The following is a 23,532-nucleotide window of genomic DNA, read 5'->3' as shown; positions in this document are numbered from 1 at the left end:
ACAGGACTTCGAGAAAAGCACAGGTCTTTCTTCCTCCCTGCTTTGCCTCAGCAATTGGATAAACATTTTACTAGGGAGAGAGTTGGAGTCACTTCTTATGGGGATTTAGTGGTGAACACACAAATCAACATTCGGAAGACTGTTCTGACTCTTTTTATGACTTTTAAATATAGCATAATAGCTATTGAAAATAAATCTTCGGATCTTGAACTTGACAACGTCCTTCAGCTCCATTCTCTCTTAGGTTACAAGGACATATTTCCATTTTATTGCAAATTGAACAGAAGCAGTTTTACTACACAGCTAACAGTTTAGCAGACTGCTTTCAGTTTCAAACCTCTCCAGATTTATCTAGAATGAACTTGAAGTTGTGGGTAAATAACCGTTTCCACAGGGTGTTCTGACTGTCTTAGGATAGATATGGACAGTTACCTCGTGGCCTGAAACTGTATCTTTATGTACTTTGTATCATTTCCCTTTTTTAGGACCAGATCTTCATGGAAAATGTAGGAGCTGTGAAGCAGCTCTGCAAACTAACCAACAACCTTGAAGAAAGAATAGAAGAATTAGAAATATGGAACAGGAAGTTGGCCAGGTTAAAGCGACTCAGTAGTTTCAAGACATCAGCCAGTGAAGCGAGTTCCATCAGGTGTGTCCAGTGTGTCCACTAAAATTTGGGGGAAGGAGAGAGTGGGCTCTTTAAATAACTACATCAATATAAAGATCGGTCTTTCAATCAAGCAGCAATCATTGCTTTCTGATCACGAAGTCCCTATTTTTCCCTTAGAGTGTTTTCGAACACAATGGCCTTATGTGATACTTTTCTTATTTTTTTCTGTTGCTGCTTTAAAAATCAAACAAAACATGAGCCATCTGTTTACTAGCGCTCGTTATAGGAAGTGCTCAATTTTAGCAGAAGGATGGCTTCTCCTTTATGAAGAGAGGTGGTTATTTCCAAATTTAGAACACCAAGGTTCGTCCACAGGGGAAAAACTTCTTATTCGTTGTTTTCATTACTCAAGGAAGTAAATGCACATTTTCTGAGATCTATTTCTGAGGAAAAGAGAAATGTATTTCTTAATGCATTCATTTATGCTCACAAAGGTTGCTTTTTTTTTTTTTAACAAGTGCCACCCTCCCACCCCGACCAGCCCAACTGCTTTGACTTTTCTCTTTTCAAGTTATTACTGCATTACAAAAGAAAGTCCTGCTGATGTGTTAGCGACAGCCTGGGCCTTTGTCATATAACTCCTGGAGAGGCATTTGAATAGTAATCAATTCTTTCTCTCTCTTTTTAAAGCAAATTTAGTAGAGCTGTTAGTACATCTTCTCCAAGAAGGGCCATTCCCAAAAAATCCAACAAGGTAAATATTTTTAAATTTATAATAACAGAGGTGATATTTTCTATATGAAATAAAAGTCTTTAGAGAAATTGATCAAGAATTTTTCCTCCTATTTATTTATTTGCTGGTGGAATTCTCTAATTTGTATCTCATATACTTTAGGTCTTTGTACTAATGGTCATTCATACTAATGTTTTAATGGATATTAACTGTTTTTTAAAAGAGTAGAAGTTGAGAAAAAAGAATGTAGAACATGTCTATTTCAGAAATATGATTTGGCCAGTTTTATTTATACTGTCCTGGTCAGGTAAAACTCAGTAGCCCCTACTTGAAAATGGCCATAGGCTATAAAATCTATGTGTTTGCCTTGACCTCACCTAGTTCCTTATGAAGATCTCAAAGGGACTTCAGTTAATCCTCAAATCCCTCTTTTCCCTTCTAAATTTAATACTAAATATGTTAATGGGGGAATAGCATTCACTTGCTTGCAAAGGTTAAAATGTGATGGTTTCATTAATTAAGACAACTCACATCAAGTAAGATAATATTTCCAATAAAAAGTGAAGGTTAATTGTGTATTGACTTGAAGGATGCCCTCTCCATCAGAGACCTGTGAGCCAGTAGCTTAGTCCCCTCCTAAATTACTCCTCTACTCTGTGCAATTCACAGAAAGCTGTGAAATTCAGCTTCCTCCCTTATCCACCACTGGTCCAAAGGTAGTGCTTGCCAGGGAGGATATGCCCTGTTAAAGGCTGACCCCATGTTCAGGCCACTGCTTCAGCTCACTCTCTACTCCCCTTGCTATACTGCGTTGAAGTATTATAAAAGGACTCAGAAGTATTTTACAATTCTTCTAAAAACTATTAAATTATTATACTGCTGACAAGCTTCTTGGTGTACCAATAAACATAAATACATGGGTAAATGTATTTATATACACATTTATACACACATACACACATTCTGAGCAAGTTACTTAATCAAATTGAGAAACATAATTCTAGTCTCCACCTTACAAAGATCTTTGATAGGATTAAATGTGCTAAATAGGTGCTAGGTACATATTGCTCTATAAACACAAAGCACTAAAAACATGTGGTAAAAGTGCCCCTTTATACTAACTAATTTGCAGAAAGAATGGAGGAAATAATATCTACATCCAGTACAGTCCTTATAGGTACAGTTTGGTTACTTGCAATCTCTATAGCTCCCGTCTTAACACTCAAAGCTTCTCCTTATTTTGTGGTTATCTCAGAATGTTATATATGTCCATGAGAGTAGGTCCTGGGTTCACCTTCCTCACTCTGTGTCCTTAGGGACAAGTACATATTAGTGGCTCGAGAAATACTTGCCAGATGAATACATGAATGGAAAGTTCAGTCTGAGGGTATTCCCTGAAGGTTCACAATTTAAATTAAAAGCATAAAATGATTGAGTGTTTTGAATGTATGGATGGGGTGGGAGTTGGGGTGTGGACAAACTCTTTGATTCTTGCAGTTTTTCTAAGAGGCCAGTTGGTAGTAGATAAGTCAGATGTGATCTCTTCTTCTAAGGAACTACAAGGCACTCAGGGAGATGGGGAGAAAATAAAAAGAATGGTTTTAGCTGGATGTGATAAAAGTTGCAGAGGCTCAGGACACTGCCCTGAGTATATTATGAGAGCCTGGCTTCATAGACAGTATGTTTGGGCAACAGCAATGGATCTGTAGGAGAGGTTTCAGATGGAATGGCAGAAGCAAACCCTGGGAGCTGGAACTGGGTTCACTGAAGGACTAGGTGGGAGTTGGTTAAGGAGGATTGTGAAGATAAGTCTGAAAAATATATTTTAGGCTCAGAATTCCTGGATCACTGGAAGGGTTAGTACATTCAATAAGCCATGAAGACTTTTCAGATAATAACAACAGTGGCAAAATGTTTCCTTTTGTTTTTAGGGACAGAAAAATGGAGACAGCATAGCATTGTGTTTAAGAGCACAGATTGTAAAGCCGGATTTTAAAAATTCAAATCCTGGCTCTGTGACTTATTAGTGTGTGGTCTTGGGGTGAGGCATTTAGCCTTCCTGTGCCTCCTTTTCCCTGTCTCCAAAATTAGGATGATAAATATAGCTGCCTCACAGGGTTATCAAGGGTGCTTGTGAGGATATGGGCATTGGTGTCTGCAAAGCACTCAGAAGAGCGCGTGGATCGTAGAAAGTGCTGGACACGTGCTCACTGAAGTTGATGTGTTCAGACCTGCTGTTCTAGATTCTCATATGTTGTGTGTAGCAGACTCACCCAGGGAATTTAATAAAGTACAAATAATGGGGAATGTTTTGCTCCTCCTGTGATGTCTTGGTAGGACATCTCAGCCGTGTCTGTGAAGTTGACTCTCCCTTCTAGGCCATCACCAACCCACTAGGTGACTTTTCTTCCTTGGGGCCTCCTTGAGTTATTGGGTCACTGAAATACATGTGGGGTGGGGAGTGGTACTCTTGGGTTGGTGGGGACGTTAATAAGCAAAGTGCTTTCTGTGAGCAGTTGATGGGCCTTACCAGATGGTAAGAAGCTTAGCTGGGAGGGGCCTCGACTTCCACATTGCTCCCCATGCTGGCCAAGACCCATTCTGGAGAGAGCTTGAGGTCACCTGATCTAGCACCATCCAGTTGCTCTTCTATTCCTCTCTTCTGCACCTCCAAGAGCTAGGCAGGTGCACCTCCAAGAGCTAGGGTGGGGTGAGGTAGGAAGGACTTAAGAATTCAAGTTAGAATTCAAAGTATGTGGAGGAGAAGGGAAGAGGGAAGAAATAGCCACAGATAAATATTTCAATTATCTTACTTCTCATAGAATCCCAGCCCCTCCCCCTTTTGGATGAGGCCTGTTTAAACAGAATTTTCCAGGGCCTTTAGGTTTTTAATAGTAATTCTTACACACATCTGAATTGGAGAACATTACATTGTTAATTGGACCCACCCAATGACTCCAAAATATTGGCATATATTATTTTATTATTCCTGTCTTATTATTGATAAGGAAAATGAGGATCAATGACATTTAGATGACTTGTTCAGGATTGACTCCAAGTTGGACTTCAGGTCTTGGGTTATTTCCCTATGCTTGGTTAAAGAATTTTGAGAAAATTATGGAGATTTAAAATAACCAAGCCCCCGTGAAGAGTAGGATAATACTACTTAATTTAACAATAATACAGCATACTGTTAGGACATACCCAGAACAGTTCCACCAAGACACAGGAATGGAATATACCATTGACTTTTTGATATTCAGACTAACTTCCAGGGGCCAAATGGATGACTCAGTTATAATAATCCAAAGGGTTTGTGTACTTGTTGAAAAGTGTATAGTTAACCTCACCTTTTTACATTGAAGAATATTTTCTTTTTTTTTTTAAGAGAGAGTGAGAGTGAGAGAGAGAGAGAGAGAGAATTTTTTTTTTAATATTTATTTTTTAGTTTTCGGCGGACACAACATCTTTGTTTGAATGTGGTGCTGAGGATCGAACCCGGGCCTCACGCATGCCAGGCAAGCGCGCTACCGCTTGAGCCACATCCCCAGCCCCAAGAATATTTTCTTTAATCAGATAACAAGCTCAAGAAATTCAACCTAAGACCAAATCGAAGCTATTTCTTAATTGTCTCCACTCTCCAATATGCTTGCAACTGAAATGTGAGCTTCCTATTCATAATTCCCAGTGCAAAGCGAGTATTATACATTATCTTTCTTCTGGGGATACAGGGTAGGAAACTCATATTTAATGGGCACCTTATTAAATGGGCAGAGAACTTCTCAGCCGGATTTCCTACCAGTTCCTCAGCTGTCAATCCTGTAATTCTCGACCCATTCCTTGTACACAAGTTTTTATGTCAACATGTATCAGTCTTTAAGGTTTGTCTCACTCTGTAATTTACTGATTTTATTTTATTAATATTCATTTTTTAGTTGTAGTTGGACACAATATCTTTATTTTATTTATTTATTTTTATGTGGTGCTGAGGATCCAGCCCAGGGCCTCACATGTGCTAGGTGAGCGCTGTACCGCTGAGCCACCATCCCAGCTCTGTAATTTACTGATTTTAATATCTCCTATAGTGTTGTACATAGCAGAGCTCAAAAACATGTGTTGAATAGGTAGATGTAAGAATAAATAAGACACAGGTCCAGAGTTGTCCCCTTATAAATAGGCAGAAGAATTAGATACCAATGAGAGAGCTCATTGGAGAGCTTAGTTGGGTTTTATGCCATAGAATCTTTTTCATGTTCTGTCATGGTGCCTGAAATTCTTTGGTGGGGATTTATTTCTTTTCATCCTGAAGATACTTTGATTTTTAAAAGTATTCTAGTAAAAGATGGACGTTTGGGTTCTCACAGTGTCTTGTCATATAGGTGGTCTTCTCTGGAAACACTGCAAGAATAAGTGCCTAATGAATGGCATAGACTATTGTCTGCAGGGTATGGGGAAGGGAGAATTCTGCAGCTTGGAAGGGAAGGGAGGGCCTGGGGCTGGGCTTTGAATCAAAGTTGTTTTCAGAGAGGCGAGTGGGGGTGGGGATGGGGTGGTGTCAAAGACCCCTGCTGGGAGCAGCTCTTCCAGCTTCCTCCTTACAGTTCATGTGCTGATGTATCACTGTTCACTAATGAACTTTTTTGTAGGTTTATTTTTCAGGAAAAAAACAGTTTTGTCCTAGCTGGGTTTTCCAGACCTTGGTTATAATTCTCATTGCTGTGATGGCATTTTGGTAAGAAAAACTTCGATGTTATGTTATGTCAAGTCTTCTTTTCCTTCTCATCTTTCTTTTCTCACATGTGCGCTGGGTACTGACCTAATTTACTTGGCAGACAAGGAAGGAGGGCTTAAAACTAGGCACTGACCTTCAATAGCTTAGAGTGAGGGAGCCCCCTTTAAAATTCATATTTTTGAGAAGAAAGCACTGGCTTTCTGCAATTAAATATGAGCTGAAGGATGACAGGTATTTTTTCTATCAACTGTTATGTTTTAGCAGCACGTTCTTTAGTGTGTGTCTGTGTGTTTTTCTTAGCTTTGCAAATAACTTTCTCATATGGGGAAGAGGAGTGTAGGAAATCAGCTGTAATCTACTCTCTCTGGTTACCCATGATCATTAGAACTTCTGGATTTTTCAGTGAACACAGTGAACCAAAGGGTTACCAAGATGTATAAAAAGGCAACCAGCGTGATCAAAGTATGGCCAAATCTCCTGAGCAGTTGAATCAAGTGAAAGCAGTAAGGATGACAGTGTTTGCTAAGCAAGCTGGATGGCTTTTGACCACTGTCCCTCTGCTCGGAGGTGGGAGGAATCCCTTGTTGGGATGCAGGGTGCTTGCTCAAGCCTGTCTCCAGCCTCCTGCTACTGCCCCAGTGGCCCCCTGGCCTTTGATTACTGGTCATCTTGCCTGTGTTCTCTGGGCCTTTGAATACTCCTTTTTTGTTTTTAGTCTGACTATTCACATGGTGAAAGAAAAAAAAAAATGCTTTGTGAGTGTGGGAAAGGACTGGGCCTTGTCTTAGGGAAGATAACCGTTCAGAGGGAAAGCAAGCAAAGGCCCCAAGGTTTTTCCAGTTTCTTAATCTAAAGAAGCTTCCCAGCAGATCTCTTTGTGCCCTTTGCTCCCCACAGCATTTCACTCTCTCTCTCTCTCTTTTTTTTTTGGGGGGGGCGGGTACTGGGGATTGAACCCTGAGCTCCACCTCCAGCTTAGCATGACTTGGTACTGCCCACTACGAAAGATGCCCAAGAATTTGATGCTACTATACAGAATCCCCATTAAGTGCCTTTACAGGTTTCTCACTCTCCCAAGTGCTTGTCTTCTCCTGGGATTTCCAACTCAGGAACAGACACACTTACCATGGTCAGCCCAGTGGAAAGGTGATAGGAAACCTAATTAGAGGTGAAGAGACTGCTTTTAAAACATATTTGTTGGATCTTATGAATTCCAATATTGTTGACCACTAAGACCATGAGTGGGAGGTATTTGGCTTCTTGTTTCTGGCCTGTGGTGTACCTGAGAAGAGTCTGAACCAGGGTTTACCCCAAAGAAAGGAGCAGATGTCAATTTCATTCTATGACCCGGGAAAACTGCTGGCCAAGTTTGGAGAACCAGGTGTGAAGTCAAGTTGGCAAGAAGTCAATTCAGTAGACCCTGCTTCAAGAAAAGTACACAATGGAGACTGAAAAGACATCAGTAGACTTTCTTGTGTGGCTCTTGAGAATGCTGGAAATAGCCCTCAAAGAGAACCCAAAGTCTTTGGATGCGTGAGCATTGTTGGTATAGTGTCCCAGAGCCTAGACCCTTCAGGGAAGCCTTCCATTTGGATATGCAAGTTCTACTAATTGGAGGGGAAAGCACCTTTGTTATTTCGAAGTCAGTGTGGAAATGGGTGCTTAAGACATTTCTTTTCCTTTCTCTGCCCAATTTGGATGTGGAAAGACAGGCAGCAGGAAGAAGTCAAAGGTGGTCAAAGGGTTTGGCCTCCACAGCTGGCTACACCCGTGCCTCCTTCCATCTCCCTGTACTTTGAGGTAGATGGTCTTCACCAGCAGGAAGTGAACTTTGCCCTGGCTATTCCCTGCAAGGAGCCAAGGGCTGCCTCCTGCTCTTTACATGCTTCCTCTTGTAATCTTCCACTAGTGACAGCCGCATCTGAGACAGCTTGTCAGAGCTGCTCTATGGAAAAATCCATCAGTGTGGATACCCCAGGAGCCTCTGAGTGGCAGGAAGCCACGGGCTTTTTCTCACCAGGGCAGAAAAGCCTAACTATGCTGGTTTCCATGGTGTTTTTGTCAGCTATGGCTGCCCCTCCCCCTCGTGCCCATCTGTGTGGCCTGTGAGAGTACATCTTTGGCCAGCTGGATGTGTGAGATATATATGGAAACAAATCTTTCAGATAATGCTTTTTTTTCCCCCTCTCTTAACAGTGCTTTGATGATAGTCTCCCTTTACATACTTAGCTTGAAAGATCAAGACCAGCGTGTCCCAGATCTCCCTCCAAGGTGAGAGTTCAGATCTTATATTCCTTTGGGAGAAGGATTCTTGAAGGTCTGTCTCATTAATCCTTGCATTCTCTTCCAGCAATATAACAAACTCTCAGGAGGCAACTCTGCCACCCACAGTCTCCCCCTCAGGTAAGGTCTTTGCATTCCTCACTGTCAAACTCAGCCTGTCTCGCATGTGAAATGTCAATACAAGAAACCCGCCTTTTGGTTAACGGTTAACGTGGATGCTTCCCTCCCCTCTGCTACATGCCCAGCAGTGCTTCCTACATCACTGGCAACCACACAGACCTCCTTACAAGTACCTGAAATTACTTTCTGTGAGATCCTGCCTTGCCAGGAAACTTACTGCTGCCCCATCTGGGCAATGAAGAGTCCTGTGCTGAGACAATCCCAAGAGGAGAAGAAAATCCAGCAGAGGCGAGGGGCAGGTAAATGATGTTAAAAGAGAAGCAAGGAGGGCTTTGAACTCCAGGTTTCTTCCCTGGTCAATATCTACTTGGATGTCTGTTAATGCTTCCGGATATAGTTTCGCTCTCCTGTTTGGAGTGGCAAAATCTTTCAAAATGCAAATACCCAAACTGGCAATCGTCAATAATATTGAGTTCCTTGTTCAGGGATGACATTTTGGTAGATTCAAGTCTTTATCATTTTCACCAAGTGGAAAGGGTCTCATTTGCCTGTTGCTGGCTAAGATGGTATAGTAGCCATCTTGGATGGTAGCCATGGACTGGTCTAGTCTTCATTTTCAAGGGATTTTTGACCCTGTAAGTTCACTCCAAGTGAAATAATTATATGCAATGTGGGTTGAAATTTTGGTTCATTTAGGACTTAAAAATTGGTGTGGTATTTGGGCTCTCTGTCCAAGCAGACTATGGCAAAATATTGAGAGACTTTGGTCACTCTAATTTAGAGTTTTTAGGGCAGGCTCTAAGATAGTGAAAAACAAGGTTGGCATTCTACATTCAGAGAACCTTCTTCCTTTTACTTTTACACACAAACAGTTGTATTTCAAGTTAAAAAAAAATTATAGAAACTTGATCAAGGATTATCGGTGTTATTATCTCTGTAAGATCAAGTGCAATTCTTCTAAATTTATACTAAATTATTATTTTTGAAGTCTCCCATATGCATATTAATAAATATCTAAAATAATATCAATAATAATGCTTCTAACAGTACATATTAATATGGCTTACTTATTAGGATGCTGTCAAAACAACAACACTCAAATAGTAGTGTCTCCATGTGGAAAGAATTTCTTTCTGACTCACTCTGTATTTCAAATGTGGATCAAAAGAGGGCTCTGGGTCATCATTCATTCAGGATCTAGCTGATGGAGATTCCATCTCAGTACACATTCCCACAATCTCTGTAGTAGTAAGAAAACAGGTCATGTTGTACACTGGCATTCATAGCTTCCACCCAGACACAACACACATCACTTCTACTCACACTTTATTGGCCAAAGCAAGTCATATTAGTCCTATCTAATTTAAAAATGGATGGGGAAATGAAAACCTAACTCATGCCTGAGAAGATGAACCAAAATATTTTTAGGCAGTTCTAATACCTGACACACTGAACATGGTCAGTGGATAAAGTTTTGAGGCACTAATGTAATTTCCTTTCTTTTTGATATTATTTCATATCCTAGTCTTGGATAAATAACTCTTACAAATCACTATGACTATGGCATAAGAAGGTTTTACTCTAGTGTCATGGCAACTTGCATCAGAAAATCAATCAATCCCCTCAAACCTGCAAGACAGGCCCTGTAATTGTCCCCATTTTTTTTCCCAGTGAGGAAGCCGAGGCAGAGAGTCCTCCCCATCACCCTCAGCACCTATAAGAGGCAATGCTTGTGCTGCTTTTCTCATGAAAACACTGATTTGAACAGATACATCATTACAGAATGAAGATAAGGCTTCATTTTGAAGAAAGAAATTAGTTTTAGTCGTCATCATCTTTATATTTTTATATATTAAAAATAAAAAAACTAGTACTATCACAAACATTCCTAAAGCCTCCATCCCTTGTGAAAAGTATGTGGAAACTTGTGGCTGGCAAGCCTTTTTCTCACCTTGGGTGTCCTTACCAGGGACACTTGATATCCTTTTTTTGAGAGCAGTCCTTAGAAGGGACCATCCCACCTATGAAAGATGTATGGATAGCAATGGATTCTGAATAAGGAGAGGATGTGGACTGGCCCAGTCTTCATTTTAAAGGGGTTTTTGACCCTGTAAGTTCACTCCAAGTAGCAATGGCATCAAGAGAATATTGCGAACTGAGCTTATTGACCAGATAAAGATTTGCTGCTTTCCTTCCTGGGACAATGAGTGCCTGCTGATCTTGGAAATTCCTAAAGAGGGCTGGGATTGTGGCTCAGCGGTAGAGCACTTGCCAGCACAGGCAGGACCTGGGTTTGATCCTCAGCACCACATAAAAATAAAGGCATTGTGTTGTGTCCATCTACACCTAAAAAATAAATATTAAAAAATGAAATAAAATAAAATATATTATTAAAAAAAAAGAAATTCCTAAAGAAAGAAGATCTGCTCCAAGGTGCCTGGCTATATTCATCTAGACAGAACTAGCAGCATCTCTAGCTAAAAATGAAATTTAAGTTCAACTTACCAGGCTCCCTGACACACTGGGAAAATTGTTCTCTCTTCCTTTGTTCAACTGGAGAAAAAGAGAGTTGAAATGTTTGATTCACTTTCATCTTCAGGGAACCTGGAAACTTTTAAGGACTTAGAGTCACAGATGACAGAGAGCAGATAGACCAGTGATATTCTATCTTTATGACCTTGTGGAGCCATTATTAACATGCTTTTACAATGATTTGATTGAGAAAAACATATAGGAAAAATTCAACTGTCACATCCGGCACAACAGTTTATTCAGGACTACATGAACCAGTTGACGAGAGGATTAGGAAAAAGACCAACAGACACAAGTAGAGAAAAGATCAGGGCTTGGTGGAGAGAAACTGACCATGAGCAAGCTTGGCACCTTTATTATATAGATTTAAACATCAGAAAGATTTATTATGAGAAAGCTTCTTCAAGATAAACAGAATCGAAGCTGAGGGTAGAAGCAGCCCAATTAGAACTTATCAGCTTGTGCCCATAATTCTCTACCTCCAGGCTGCAGATATTTTAGCCCAAGGTTATGAACTAGTAAAATTCCTTGGCTAGCAAGGAATTTCTCTTTGAATAGGGCATCACCACCCAACTGGGTGGTTTTGGATGGGTGCTTTTGCACCAAACAGTTCCCTAAGGGAGGTGTCCACCTTGGTCTTTGGACAGTTCAAAGACCCATAATTCATTCACTGCTCCTGACATGTAACTATATATCCAGTTAAGTATTGAATTGAATTATGTTTATTAATCCAACTACTTGACAAATTTATGGGAGAGATGTCCACAGACAATATCATAGACCTTTTATAGAATCCCTTAGGGTTTCAAAGGCCTCAGATCAGAAGAACTTTTGATTTATGTTAACTTACCCATTTTACAGCTGATAAAATGGAGGCAAAGGATCTGGCTTCAGATTCCCCAGTTGACCATGTTTAGTTGTATATTTCAAAGAGAGTAGAAAGATTTTGATTGTTCCCGATACAAAGAAATGATACATGTTTGAGGTGGTGGATATATCATACCTTGATCAGATCATGACAAATTGTATACATGTATTGCGACATCACACTGTACTCCATAAATATGGACAATTATTATGTGTCAATTTAAAAAATTTTGAAATCCAACCAGAAATAAACAAACAGACAAAAGATTCCCCAGTAACGAGCAAGGTCAGAACTGGAATCTGGTTCCCTTATTTCCATGTCTTGGTTTGCTTCCCATTCACCAACCTACCTCCATTTATTTGGATACAAGTTGTACACGTAACTGAGATTAACTCTAGAAGATGCAGAAAGTACCTACTCTATGGTTCTAGAAAGCTCCTGCTGTGTTCTCTTCCCCTCCAAGTTTGCCCATGCCCATTGAAATGTCCCAGAAGCAAGGTATTTTGAGGGTCTGAGCAAAAGATATTTGCTCTGCTGCTGGTACTTATTTCCCCTCTTCCCATGGCACTGTATAACTGTGGGGCTCCTCAACACAAAAGAAGAGAAAGTCAGGCAACTATTATTTCCAAACCAGATGTTTCTGAAACATTAAAGACCAATTAAAAATTAAGAAACAAAAATAAAAAAGAAATTCAAGGAATAAAAAAGAACTTTAGAAAAGCTCTCAGTGGGATGCAGAGTAATATCTAACAGTTTACTGAGCCCCAAAGCACATTATCAAACTTCTCCCTGAGGAGCAAGATTACAAATAAAATAAGTGAGAAGAAATCAGCATTTTTATGACATGATGAGCTTAAGGTATTATTTTTCTTTTGGTTCTAAGTTGATTGTGGAAGTCTGTGTGAAGTCTTCAGAAAACTTATCTTTGCCCTCTTGCCCTGGTCTTACCTCTACCACACACACTTAGTTAAAGGTTTGGGTAAGACTAGTCAGGATTTGGAAAGTATTTTATAATATTGAGCTTCTACTCTGAGGAACCAACTGAATGCAATGGATTTTATTTTAATCCACGGAATCAATAAAGACTTACATAGACAGAAGAGTTGGATATTAAAAAGCAAAGATCCTGTGGGGGAAAAAAAATCTATGGGATTCTCTAGATTGCAAGAGTTGATGAGATTAAAAAAAAAAATCAAAAGACATCTGGAATTCATGCACATTTTATTTTTGAGACCAGAACTCTGAGAAGAGCAAATGGCCAAAAGAAAATGGCCTTCTGTGTTAAAGGACTCAGCAACTGATTGGTGGGTTCATGGACTTTTTTTTTTTTTTTTTTCTGTGGTGCTGGGAATCAAATCCGTGGCCCTGTGCATGTGAGGCAAACACTGTACCCACTGAGCTAAATCTCCAGTCCCTGACTTCTTCTTAATACGAATCTGACTTAACAGGACAAAAGAAGGATATCCAAGATGCTATATTGGAACTCAGCCATCAACAGAGTTTTATGAGGAGTACAATATCCACCTTCTACCATGGCAGAATATACTTTGGTTGAACACCATCTTAAATCTCTCATCTGCATAAGTTTCTAATTTAGTTTATGGGGAGGTCTCAGCTGCCAATTGTGAATTATATCTCCAATTTTATAATGAAAATCACTGGGAATATATGGTAAGCTCAAAGTGAATATTGCTGGAAGACATTTGTAAATTGAGAGTATTCCTATGACTCCAGGAAGATTTATAGCTTTCCCATAACCAGCCTTTCAGAGTTGAAGAGTCTTGCTCCAGAGAAGTAACAATTTGGAGATGTTTTTAGAGGATTTAAAATTTATTTTCTACTTTTGAAAAACAATTTTCATAATTGTAATCTGTAATATTATCTCTTCTGAGCCTCACTGTTTTATTCCTGTTTAAAAAAATACTTTATCCTATCAGATTCTAAATTTTTAAAAAATATATATTTTTTTCAGTTGTACACAATGCCTTTATTTTTTTAATTTATTTTTACGTGGTGCTGAGGATCAAACCCAGGGCCTCGCATGTGCTAGGCGAGTTCTCTTCTGCTGAGCCACAACCCCAGCTCCTCTAAATTTTATTTATAGGGGGTCTCTGTCTCCAAGAACCTGAAAACACAGCTCAGTGGAAGCAAGGTGGATCTGTAGTTCTATTGCCAGAGTTTATAATGAGCCCCTTCCCTGAAAATTGAGCAGAAAAGTAGAATCCTGAGATGGTAACACTAAGGTACACGAAAACCCCCCCAGATAATCTGTATTTAATGATTTTGATTATCAACACTACTGATCAGAAACTAAATAATAAAACTAACATTAGCTTATTATTAATCAGAGAAAATTGGTTTACATAATATACACAATATGAGCAAGACCTTGTGCCAGGAGCTTCAGAGGATCAGAGTATTAATAGAGGTTCCCCATTCCGAAGTGGTCAAAAAAGGACCAAAAAAAAAGAAAAGAAAAGAAAAAGTTAAGTGAAAATACTGAGATACTCTTAAGTCTAATGCACTTGAGTATAGTGACCGATACATCACTAATTGATGGCCACATGGGTGGTTCAGTAATAAATGCTACCATATTTCACCGCATAATTGTTGCCACTGCATAAATGTTGCACCTACTTTTTCAGTCTAAAAATTGTCAGTGTATTTCCGGAAGCTGACTTGTGCGCTGGTACCAATGGTAGACCCAATTTACTCAAGTGATGATGTCAGAAAACCAAACCAAAGACAATGGTGCAGAATCTTCTGACACGGAAGATTAAGTTTTGTAAGTCCACACTTCACAGCACTGTTGTAAATTTTCTCAAATGTAATATTTTGACAACAATACAGCACATCAATAACAACTAATGTGTTAACTTTTTTTTTCCTTTTTTAGACCAGAAAATTATAAAGAAATGATGTGCATTGATTTGGACTATTCAGTTTTAACATATATTCATGAGTATTCTGTGCATCCTAATCTTGTACCAAAGCCGGTTTAGTAATAAATGATTTTTAAGTAATACTGGCACAATTTTTTTTAAGCTTCACATAGTGGTTGTACCTTTTTTTGCCAAAAAGTTTGGTATAAAATCTGCGACAATTATGCAGTAAAATGTGGTATGGCATTAAAAAGGAGGGAGCTGTGAGCTACAGAGTCAACGTGGGATGGTGTCTTAGTTTGCTACTGTCACATAAATTACCCTTGATTTATTTTCTCATAGTTCTAGAGGCTTGAAGTCCAAGATCTTGTCTGAGGGTCTGGTTTCTTCTGAGATCTTGCTTCTGGCCTGCAAATGGTTGCCTTCTTATTATGTCCTCTGGGCATGAGTGCCCTGGTGTCTCCCTGTTTGTCCTAATCTGCTCTTAAGGACACTAGTCAGATTGGATTAGGCCACCCTAACAGCCTCATTTAAACTTAATCACCTGTTTAAGGGCTCCATCTTCAAATAATGTCACATTTTGGGAAATGGGGTTAGAATATACGATTGGAGGAATGGGCATTTCAACTCAAAACAGAGAGAGGGTGGGAAAACATTCAACTTATAAAGACAAACTAGGGCTTACAGGGTTTATTCTCATCCTGAACAAACCCTCTAGACTGACAGATGTTTTTCCTCTTTAGAAGAAAAAAGCAATTTGTTCCCGGTAAGAGATGAGCTCATCCGCTCTGACTGGCAGAGTGACTGTAAGTTGACATTTAAATGACACTCTTTTTGGTTTGTGGGGCCAGGTAGAATCATGAGCTGTAAAAGCATTACTGGAGTGGGAAACAGGAACAAAGGCTGTAGCCCACCTGCCACACACCCATCCGCTGCACATACCCATGGAGCTAGGTTTCTGTAATCGATGCTAGCTTGACCAATAATGAGGCATTAATAATGATCACCCACCAGCAGACAAATTGTGGTTGATCTTTGTGGGTTTAAATAATTTATTTGAAGTTCTCATTTTCTTCTTTTATTCTGACTATATTTTTAGTTTTTTTTTTTTTTTTTTTCTGTTTTCAGAATCGAATTGTGTTTCATGTTTCATCTTCATTTTCAAAATTTGGACTTAGTAGGATTTCCATGGTCCAGAAATTCTTCTGGATCTTATGGAGGCTGTTTACTGGAGCCTGTATTTTTATAGGCTTTCTTAAAATTTACTATCCCAAAAAACAAACAAACAAATCTTGGACCCTTCTCCTCCTCCTTTTTCCATTTGAATGTAAATAGAATCCATTTATCTGGGAAACTCTTATTTTATATTCTGCAGTTTGGGGACTATGCTGGTACACAGTCCTCTTTCCCTGTACAAGAGTTTACTTTGTTTTCTTTTTCTTCTCAATTCAGGGATTGATACAACCATTACTTCTATTCAGATTATAGAAATCCAGCAAATAATAGATCATCGGTATTGCAGTAGAAGCCTTCTGTGCGGGTAGGTGAGCCTCCCCATGATGCGCTCGTTGTTTCCAGAATTTATTCAGGGCTTCAGTTTTGAGACTGGAATGAAATCTAAAGCTACATGTTGAAACCAATGTGTGCTTACATTACTCCTTAAGTGAAAACACATTGGTTACATGGTGGAGAAGGGAATCATAAAATGGTTGGTATTAGCAAATGTCAATAAATCACAGCCCCAATGATTCTAGTCTCCTGCTTTAATGGACAAGTCCAAAGCAACATGTCTAGGAAGCATCTCTGTGGCTGACTCTCTGAGGGCACATGCCACAGGGACAGAGATGCTCATTAATTTTATAAACCACAAAGATAGACATGGCTACTCATGGCTCCAGGTTATAAGTGAGCTGACATTTTTATATTTTAGTAACTAGGGCTCTCATTATTTTAATTGCTGAAAAATATACAACTTATCTTAGCTTTTCAGTAAGGAGGAAAAAAATCTAGATTTTGCAAAAATTATCAGCAATATCCATCTGCAGTGCCATATGCCATATCACCTGTATGGGGTGATGATACATCTAGGATAGAATGCAAGCCCCTCCAGCAAGCACAAATGCAAGTTGTTGGCATTAAGAATGGGGAGTGAGGTTTTCTTAATTTGGTAAATGTTTTACTGGGCGTCTATTGGGTTTAAAGGCAAGGCCTATATTTTGAACTGGTATCACAAATCCTGTGGATTTTCAGCCTTATTTATTTTTCAACCTGATAGAATTTGGCTCTAAGTTGATGGTCCTGAGTTATAAGAATAACCTGTTTGTTGCTTTCTGATTTGTTTATGATGCACCTATTTGTATCACATTGAATTCTCACAAAAGCCCTAAGAGTTTGGTCTTATTTATACCTATTATGTAGTTTTCAGAGAACTTGAAAAAGTTTGTCTAAGATCACTCATGTAATAAGTATCAGAGATCTTAATTAATGTAGCAGGACATATTGAAGAAGAATTAGACGATACAGGCTCAAATCCTAGGACTTGGGTAAAATGTCTATTCTCTTTGCATATTCATTTCTCATCTATAAGATGAGTCTATTATCAACTGAGCTGGTTGCTGTGAAGCATGCAGATATTGGGAGGCACATAATAGGAAATGAATTCCATTCATCTAAGCTCCACAGTGGAACAAAACACTCTTCATCCCAAGACAGTTCTTCCTCTCTCTATTTTTAATACACTCATTCACTGAAAGAACACTGTTCTTAACTTGGTATAAAAGTAGCACTCTTATCTTTCTTTTTTTTTTTTTTTTTTGAGGTAAAGTAAAAATTGTCTGTATTCAAAGTGCACAATGTGTTGTTTTAATTTGATATTTATATTTATTGAAATGGATATAATTTTGAAATGCCAGTTCTTTTAATTCCGTATATTTTTGCTTTCACATTTTTAACAACTTAGTTTAATCTAAAATGACTGACTTTTTTCCCCACTTACCTGATTTTAAGTTGTTTCTTCATATAATTCATGTAATTAAGTTGGTTATAATTCTTATCTTAAGTTATTTCTCCATATAATTCACAGGAAGACCAGTCATAAGGAACACTTTGTTTTAGATACAAATATGCCATTTTTTTTCCTGGGATTTTTCATTATAATGTGAATTAGTGGAACTCTCCACTCCCCCAAGTATCTCTTAAATTTGGGAAGTGAGAAGAAACTTATGGATAAACAATTCTATCTTAAAATTTTCTCATTACTAAATTGTAATCAGGGCTATGATAATTGTAATAGATTCAGATTCTAAAAGTACGTATTTTCTTTTCCTACATTTCCATATAGGTCGTTTTTATAACTCAGGACCATTGACTTAAACTCTATCAGGTTAAAAAAAAAAATAAGGCCGAAAAACATATTCATTGTTTTAAAGGAAATGATTTAAGGTTAAAATTGTATTTATTATTCCCAGTCCTCCTTCCCTGAGTCTGAAGCCTTTGCCTCATTTGTCTTCTGAAATCTGTATCTCTGTAATGGGGACTGAATTTATTTCTTCTGTTTTTAATTTTGAATATTTGGTCCGGGATTTGATTTTTTTTCTTGTATGATCTAAAAAAGTATAATCTTTGTAGTATGTTTAATATTAAGATATGAACGAGATCATTCTGAAATTTGACAAGCAAGTCTCTGAAAATCAAAACATTATACCAGGTTAAACTCGATTGCCTATATTTATTATTTATTATATAATATTTCACAGTTTACGTATATATATTGAGTGGCAGAAAGCCTTTTAACATCTTTCTTGCATATTTTGATTTGTGGTTTTAATTTTTTCATATTTAGACCTGGAAATTATAATTACAATATTCCTGTTAATAAGTACACACCTACCAATGTCAAATTCTCTCTGGAAATCAAGTAAGTACATGGTATAAAATACAAATTTGAACAGTAAGTCTGAATTTAGTTCACAATTTAATCAATAAGTTTGGAGATAGAAAGCCATCAGTCAGCATTTACTAATGATAGGTGGAGAGGTGGCAAGTGGAGGGAGGGTTTTCAGAATGAGAACTGGGAACATCCATGTCCCTCCAGGAATGTAAGGGCTATACTCACCCCTGTGCGGCAGGAGTAGCTTTAGTTCCAAGTTCATGAGCTGCAAACTTCTGCTGATTTCTCTTCAGATTGGGGTGGGAACAATGGTAATAACTTGACCCCTGAATGGGGGGGCTGCATATTTTGATGAGATCCTGGTAGCAGTGCTAATTAATGCAGGTGCCACCCCTTTGCTCCAGGACAGGAGAGAATAAAAGAGGAGCCAGAGTTTGGAACTGGGCAGACCAGGGTTCAGATTCTGTCGCTGTCACTAATCCTATGGTCTTAGAAAAGTTACTTATTTTCTCTTAGCTACTATTTCTTCCTCCATAAAACGAGTCCTGCATTATGCCATGGCACATAGAGCTGCTGGGGGAATTAGGGTTAATACTGGTGTAGTGAGCAGCTGCCATTTGCTGAGCACAGGCTGTGTGCCAGGTACTGTACGCATTAATCCTGGGTCATAGAATCCTCACAACAGTTCTCCCAGGATGGCATTTTTTCAGTTTATGTTTTATAGATGGGAACTCTTGATGTATGGAGATTTAAAAAAAAAATGTGCTCTAAAACACAGCTAGTATGTGGCTGGCCTGGGCTTCCAACACAGCCCTCCCTCTCCTGCCTCCCCTGGGAGAGGAGATGTGGAAGGGCATTGCCCTTTCCTGACTCATAGTACCACTCATAGCACTCAGTTAATGGTAGCTTTTAATTATCTACCTTCCCTTCAAAATCACAGAACTCTAGTGTAACCTATTCTTATCTAATATTTTAAGTAATTATGGTACTTTGATTTTCAGCTCACTTCACTCAAAAATTGTGCCATGAAGAAATCATGTCTCTTGATTTTAGTCTCTCCTTTTTCCTCCTCCATGTCCCCCCAGCCCCGCTCTTTATCGTCCCTCTGTCCTCCCTACTCTGCCCTGCTCCTACCTCAGTTATTTCCCCCTCCATCATCCTCCATGGCCCTGCTGTCTCACTTGGGCCCCACTGTGTGTCTCACTGTATGCCATCTTTCATCTGCTTTGCCCACGTGAAGAGGCTCAGTTCAGCTGCTTACCTTGGAAAGATTTGTTTCAAGCAGCCAATGTTTCATGACAGAATCCACCATCTTTCAAGGCACACACACAGAGAGAGAGAGAGCTAAATGTACTATTCTTACAAGCTAAATGTACCATTCTTACAAGCTAAATGTACTATTCTCTAGCATTCCTTGAATAACCTGGAATAGCATTTCCTTACTCATTTCTAGCTTTCAAGGAAGGAAATAAGATTATATGTTATAACTTCTGAAATGGCAAAAGATCACCTTGAGCCATTAAATCAGGCCTTTTGGCTTATGAACCATTTAAAAAATATGGTTCATTTTTAAAATAACACATATAACAGTCCTGCCTTATCCACCGTTTCTCATTCTACAATTTCAGTTACCCTTGGTCAACCACTGTTTTAGTCAGCTTTTTCACTGCTGTGACTAAAAGACCTGACAAGAACAATTTTAGGAGGAAAAGTTTATTTGAGGCTCATGGTTTCAGAGGTCTCAGTTCATAGTCCATTCAGAGGCAGAACATCATTGTTGAAGAGTGTGGAAGAGGAAAGAGGATTCAGACATGGCCACCATGAAGCAGAGAGAGAGTTCACTGGCCAGAAACAAAATATTTACTTTAAAGGCACACCCCCAGTGACTCACCTCCTCCAGCCACACCCCACCTGCTTTCAGTTACCACTCAGTTAATCCCTGTTAGGGGATTAATTCACTGATTGGGTTAAGGCTGTCATATCGTTTTTCCTCTAAGCCTTCTTGCATTGTCCCACACGTGAGCTTTTGGGGGATAACTCACATCCAAACCATAACAACCACAGTGAAAAACTATTCAATAGAAAATTCTATAAATAAATAATTCATAAAACTTAAACAATATATTATTATGATTATTCTATATTATTGCTATCTACTATTGTTAATCTCTTACTATGCCTAATTTATAAATTAAGTTTGATCATATGTGTATATGTGTAAGAAAAAACAGTCATACATAGGGTTTGGTACTACTGTCTGTAATTTCAGGCATCTACTGAGGGTCTTAGAATTTGTCCCCCCATGGATAAGGGAGGGGATTACTGTAAACTCAACTGAGATTATAAATTGTTCCCATTTGAGCAAAAGTATTGTTTCCAAAGAAGAATGGATCTCATCCTTTTAGTGATGATTCATGAGTCAGTCTCTAGAGAGGAACCATCCTTTCTTGCAGGGCTTCTACTCGGATAACTTTAAAACCTGGTAATTTCTCATGGGATTCACCCCCAAATCCTTACTTATGTTTGTTACTTTGTTATTTCAAATAATATCTACCTAGACCAGGAGTTGGCAGAATCTAAAATCTTAGACACTTCGGGTAAGTGTAAATTTAGCTGCAAGTGTGAAGAGAGGGGATATGTCCAAAGATTATTTAAAAATCTCTGGAAATATTAAGTTCTGAAGTGAGGCAATCTCAGTCTTGACATTAGATTTTACAAACCATCATATGGTGTTTCAGTAGTTATCTGAAGGTGGCTTGCTTTCTATAATAATGAGATGTAAGCTAGTCTATCAGTATCCCTGAGCCTTGTATAATAAAATGGCTATCGTGAACTTCAGAGGGATTTCTGAGTTACATAGCCAATGGGCCCTCTTTGTATCTAATAGGAGCTGGAAACTGCTTCTTCAATTGTCCTCTCTTTCCTTTGTGTCTTGAAGCACAACAGAGCCATTGATAGTCTTCCAGTGCAAATTTACCCTTGGAAATATATGCTTCAATAGTAAAAGGGAAACCAAAGGATTCCAAAACCAAGGAGAAGTCTTCCAGGAGATGACACAGGTAATGTTTTCTGACTCCTTGACATTAGTTTGTTCCAGTGAAGGATGGTTAGAACTGTGGCCTCTGTTCCCTGCTGAGGGAGGGACAACACTGAACCTGGTTACAGGGCTTGGCTCAGCCTTTTTGTGTCCTTTAGAAGCTACAGACTGTTTTAGTGACACCTATCTAAAGCTGTTATTGCAGACACCTCTCCTGCAGTCGCTAAGGAAATGCCTCCTTGGGCTGTGCTCCTTCTAGTGCAGTGTGGAGTGTGGTTATGAAATGGATCTCTCTCATTCATTATTTAGGGATACCAGCACATTTGGAGCCTCCCTGTCGCCCCATTCTCCGACAGCGCATACCATTTCCGTGTGGCTGCACCAGTAAGCTTGCTTTTCTTCTTCTTCTTCTTCTTCTCTTTTTAATAAGAAATTGATCCCTAAATAAATAAGTAAAATACTTCACAGTTAATTTTTACATTCATCTTTCTTTTCTCCTTTTCTTATAGGATCTGGCTGACTGTTCAACAGATCCTTTTTTTGCTGGGATATTCTTCACAGACTACTTTTTTTATTTCTATCGACTCTGCGCCTAATTTATTCAAGTTTGGGGATTTCACCAAAGAAACATGCTCAGAAATTCAGTCAACAGACACAGAGATCCCCTTGCAACATTTTTTCGTCTTTTTCTTTGAAACGTTTTACATTTATTGCTGAAGGACTCTTTTAGGCTTTGGCTTCCAACAGTTTGGAGACATTAATGAGGAGAATAAAGTGTTTGCTGGAACCTGAGAGAATGTGGTGTTTGATTGTGTCATGACGCTGAAGAAAACATATCCCCGAGAAAACCGTACTGTTGCATTTGAAAATACTGCTTCTGGTACTAAGGATGCTGTAAAGTCAAAATAAGCAGGTCTAGTACTACTTTGGTCTTATTGTGTTTTGAGGCTTATGGGAAAAAACAAAAAGCCATTTCAACTTGGACCTGCTAAACAGAGATTCTGGAGAATATGTGATGTGGTGGGGGTGGGAGTGAGTGGTGTCTGATGCTAAGCTCACATTGAGGCAAATGTGTGTGTGCGTGTGTGTGTGTGCTTGCAATACTAGAGTACAGATGTAGCTTGCCAATGAAATGGATTTAAGAGAAAGAGTTGCAACTCTTCTTTACAATGCTCCATGGGCCTAAACTTGCTGTGTGGGTGGGATATGCCCTCTTATGAAGATGGAAGCCCAAATACCACAGGGCCTGCTGAAACTGTTCAAACTAGCTAATCGAGCATATACTGCCTTGCTCATGCATTCCTTGGACACCACAATAAAGGTTCAAACCTGCAGTTCTTCCCTCTCCCTCTGCTCCTGAAGGACCTGTGTGTTTTCCCATCTGGCCTCCTAAGATATAACATGGCCTCTCTTTTTGGAAAGGTAAGCAAAACATCTTTTGATGTCTCCTGATTTGTTGGCATTATAATACTTCCAAGCTTCTGTTCCTGTGCTCTGGTTTAGAACTTGGAAAATCAAGCTCCTCTCCCTGTACTTCAGGGAATAGGGCAGTTGAATGGCTATTCTTCCCTTATCTTACTGTTGGTCAATTTGAATGAGGCTATTTTGTTTTTTACCTTCACAATGGTAATCAGCTGTAATAATACACCTTCCTCTTTCTTATTTTTAGTTATTACTAGATAAGTACCATGTGGATAGAAATTAATTGTGAGACCTCAACATTAAGAAAAGACATGGTTCTTTCCAGGCTTGGTGATGCATGCCTATAATCCTCAGGGTTCCAGAGGCTGAGGCAGGAGGATCACAAATTCAAAGCCAGCCTCAGCAACTTAGCAAGGGCCTAAGC

The 23,532-nt window shown here is 39.0% G+C and overlaps 1 protein-coding gene across 1 annotated transcript in view; it reads left to right on the top strand.

The window, feature by feature from the left end:
* The window catches only part of Myrfl (myelin regulatory factor like), a 116,450-nt gene extending 94,102 nt beyond the window's left edge, over positions 1–22,348 (top strand). Inside the window, exons 14-25 of the mRNA XM_027927319.2 lie at positions 486–649; positions 1,301–1,364; positions 5,990–6,075; positions 8,272–8,346; positions 8,426–8,478; positions 8,607–8,777; positions 15,504–15,566; positions 16,213–16,300; positions 18,602–18,676; positions 21,588–21,708; positions 21,996–22,070; positions 22,196–22,348. Coding sequence (XP_027783120.1) covers positions 486–649; positions 1,301–1,364; positions 5,990–6,075; positions 8,272–8,346; positions 8,426–8,478; positions 8,607–8,777; positions 15,504–15,566; positions 16,213–16,300; positions 18,602–18,676; positions 21,588–21,708; positions 21,996–22,070; positions 22,196–22,282 — 1,122 coding nt within the window. The 3' untranslated portion in view covers positions 22,283–22,348. The remainder of the gene's footprint in view (positions 1–485; positions 650–1,300; positions 1,365–5,989; positions 6,076–8,271; positions 8,347–8,425; positions 8,479–8,606; positions 8,778–15,503; positions 15,567–16,212; positions 16,301–18,601; positions 18,677–21,587; positions 21,709–21,995; positions 22,071–22,195) is intronic.
* Positions 22,349–23,532: the final 1,184 nt, after the last annotated feature.

The sequence above is a fragment of the Marmota flaviventris genome, chromosome 3 (assembly GCF_047511675.1).
Source record: "Marmota flaviventris isolate mMarFla1 chromosome 3, mMarFla1.hap1, whole genome shotgun sequence".
NCBI classification, from domain to species: domain Eukaryota; kingdom Metazoa; phylum Chordata; class Mammalia; order Rodentia; family Sciuridae; genus Marmota; species Marmota flaviventris.
The sequence above is the reverse complement of the archived record's forward strand: the minus strand, read 5'-3'. Positions and strand labels throughout refer to the sequence as shown.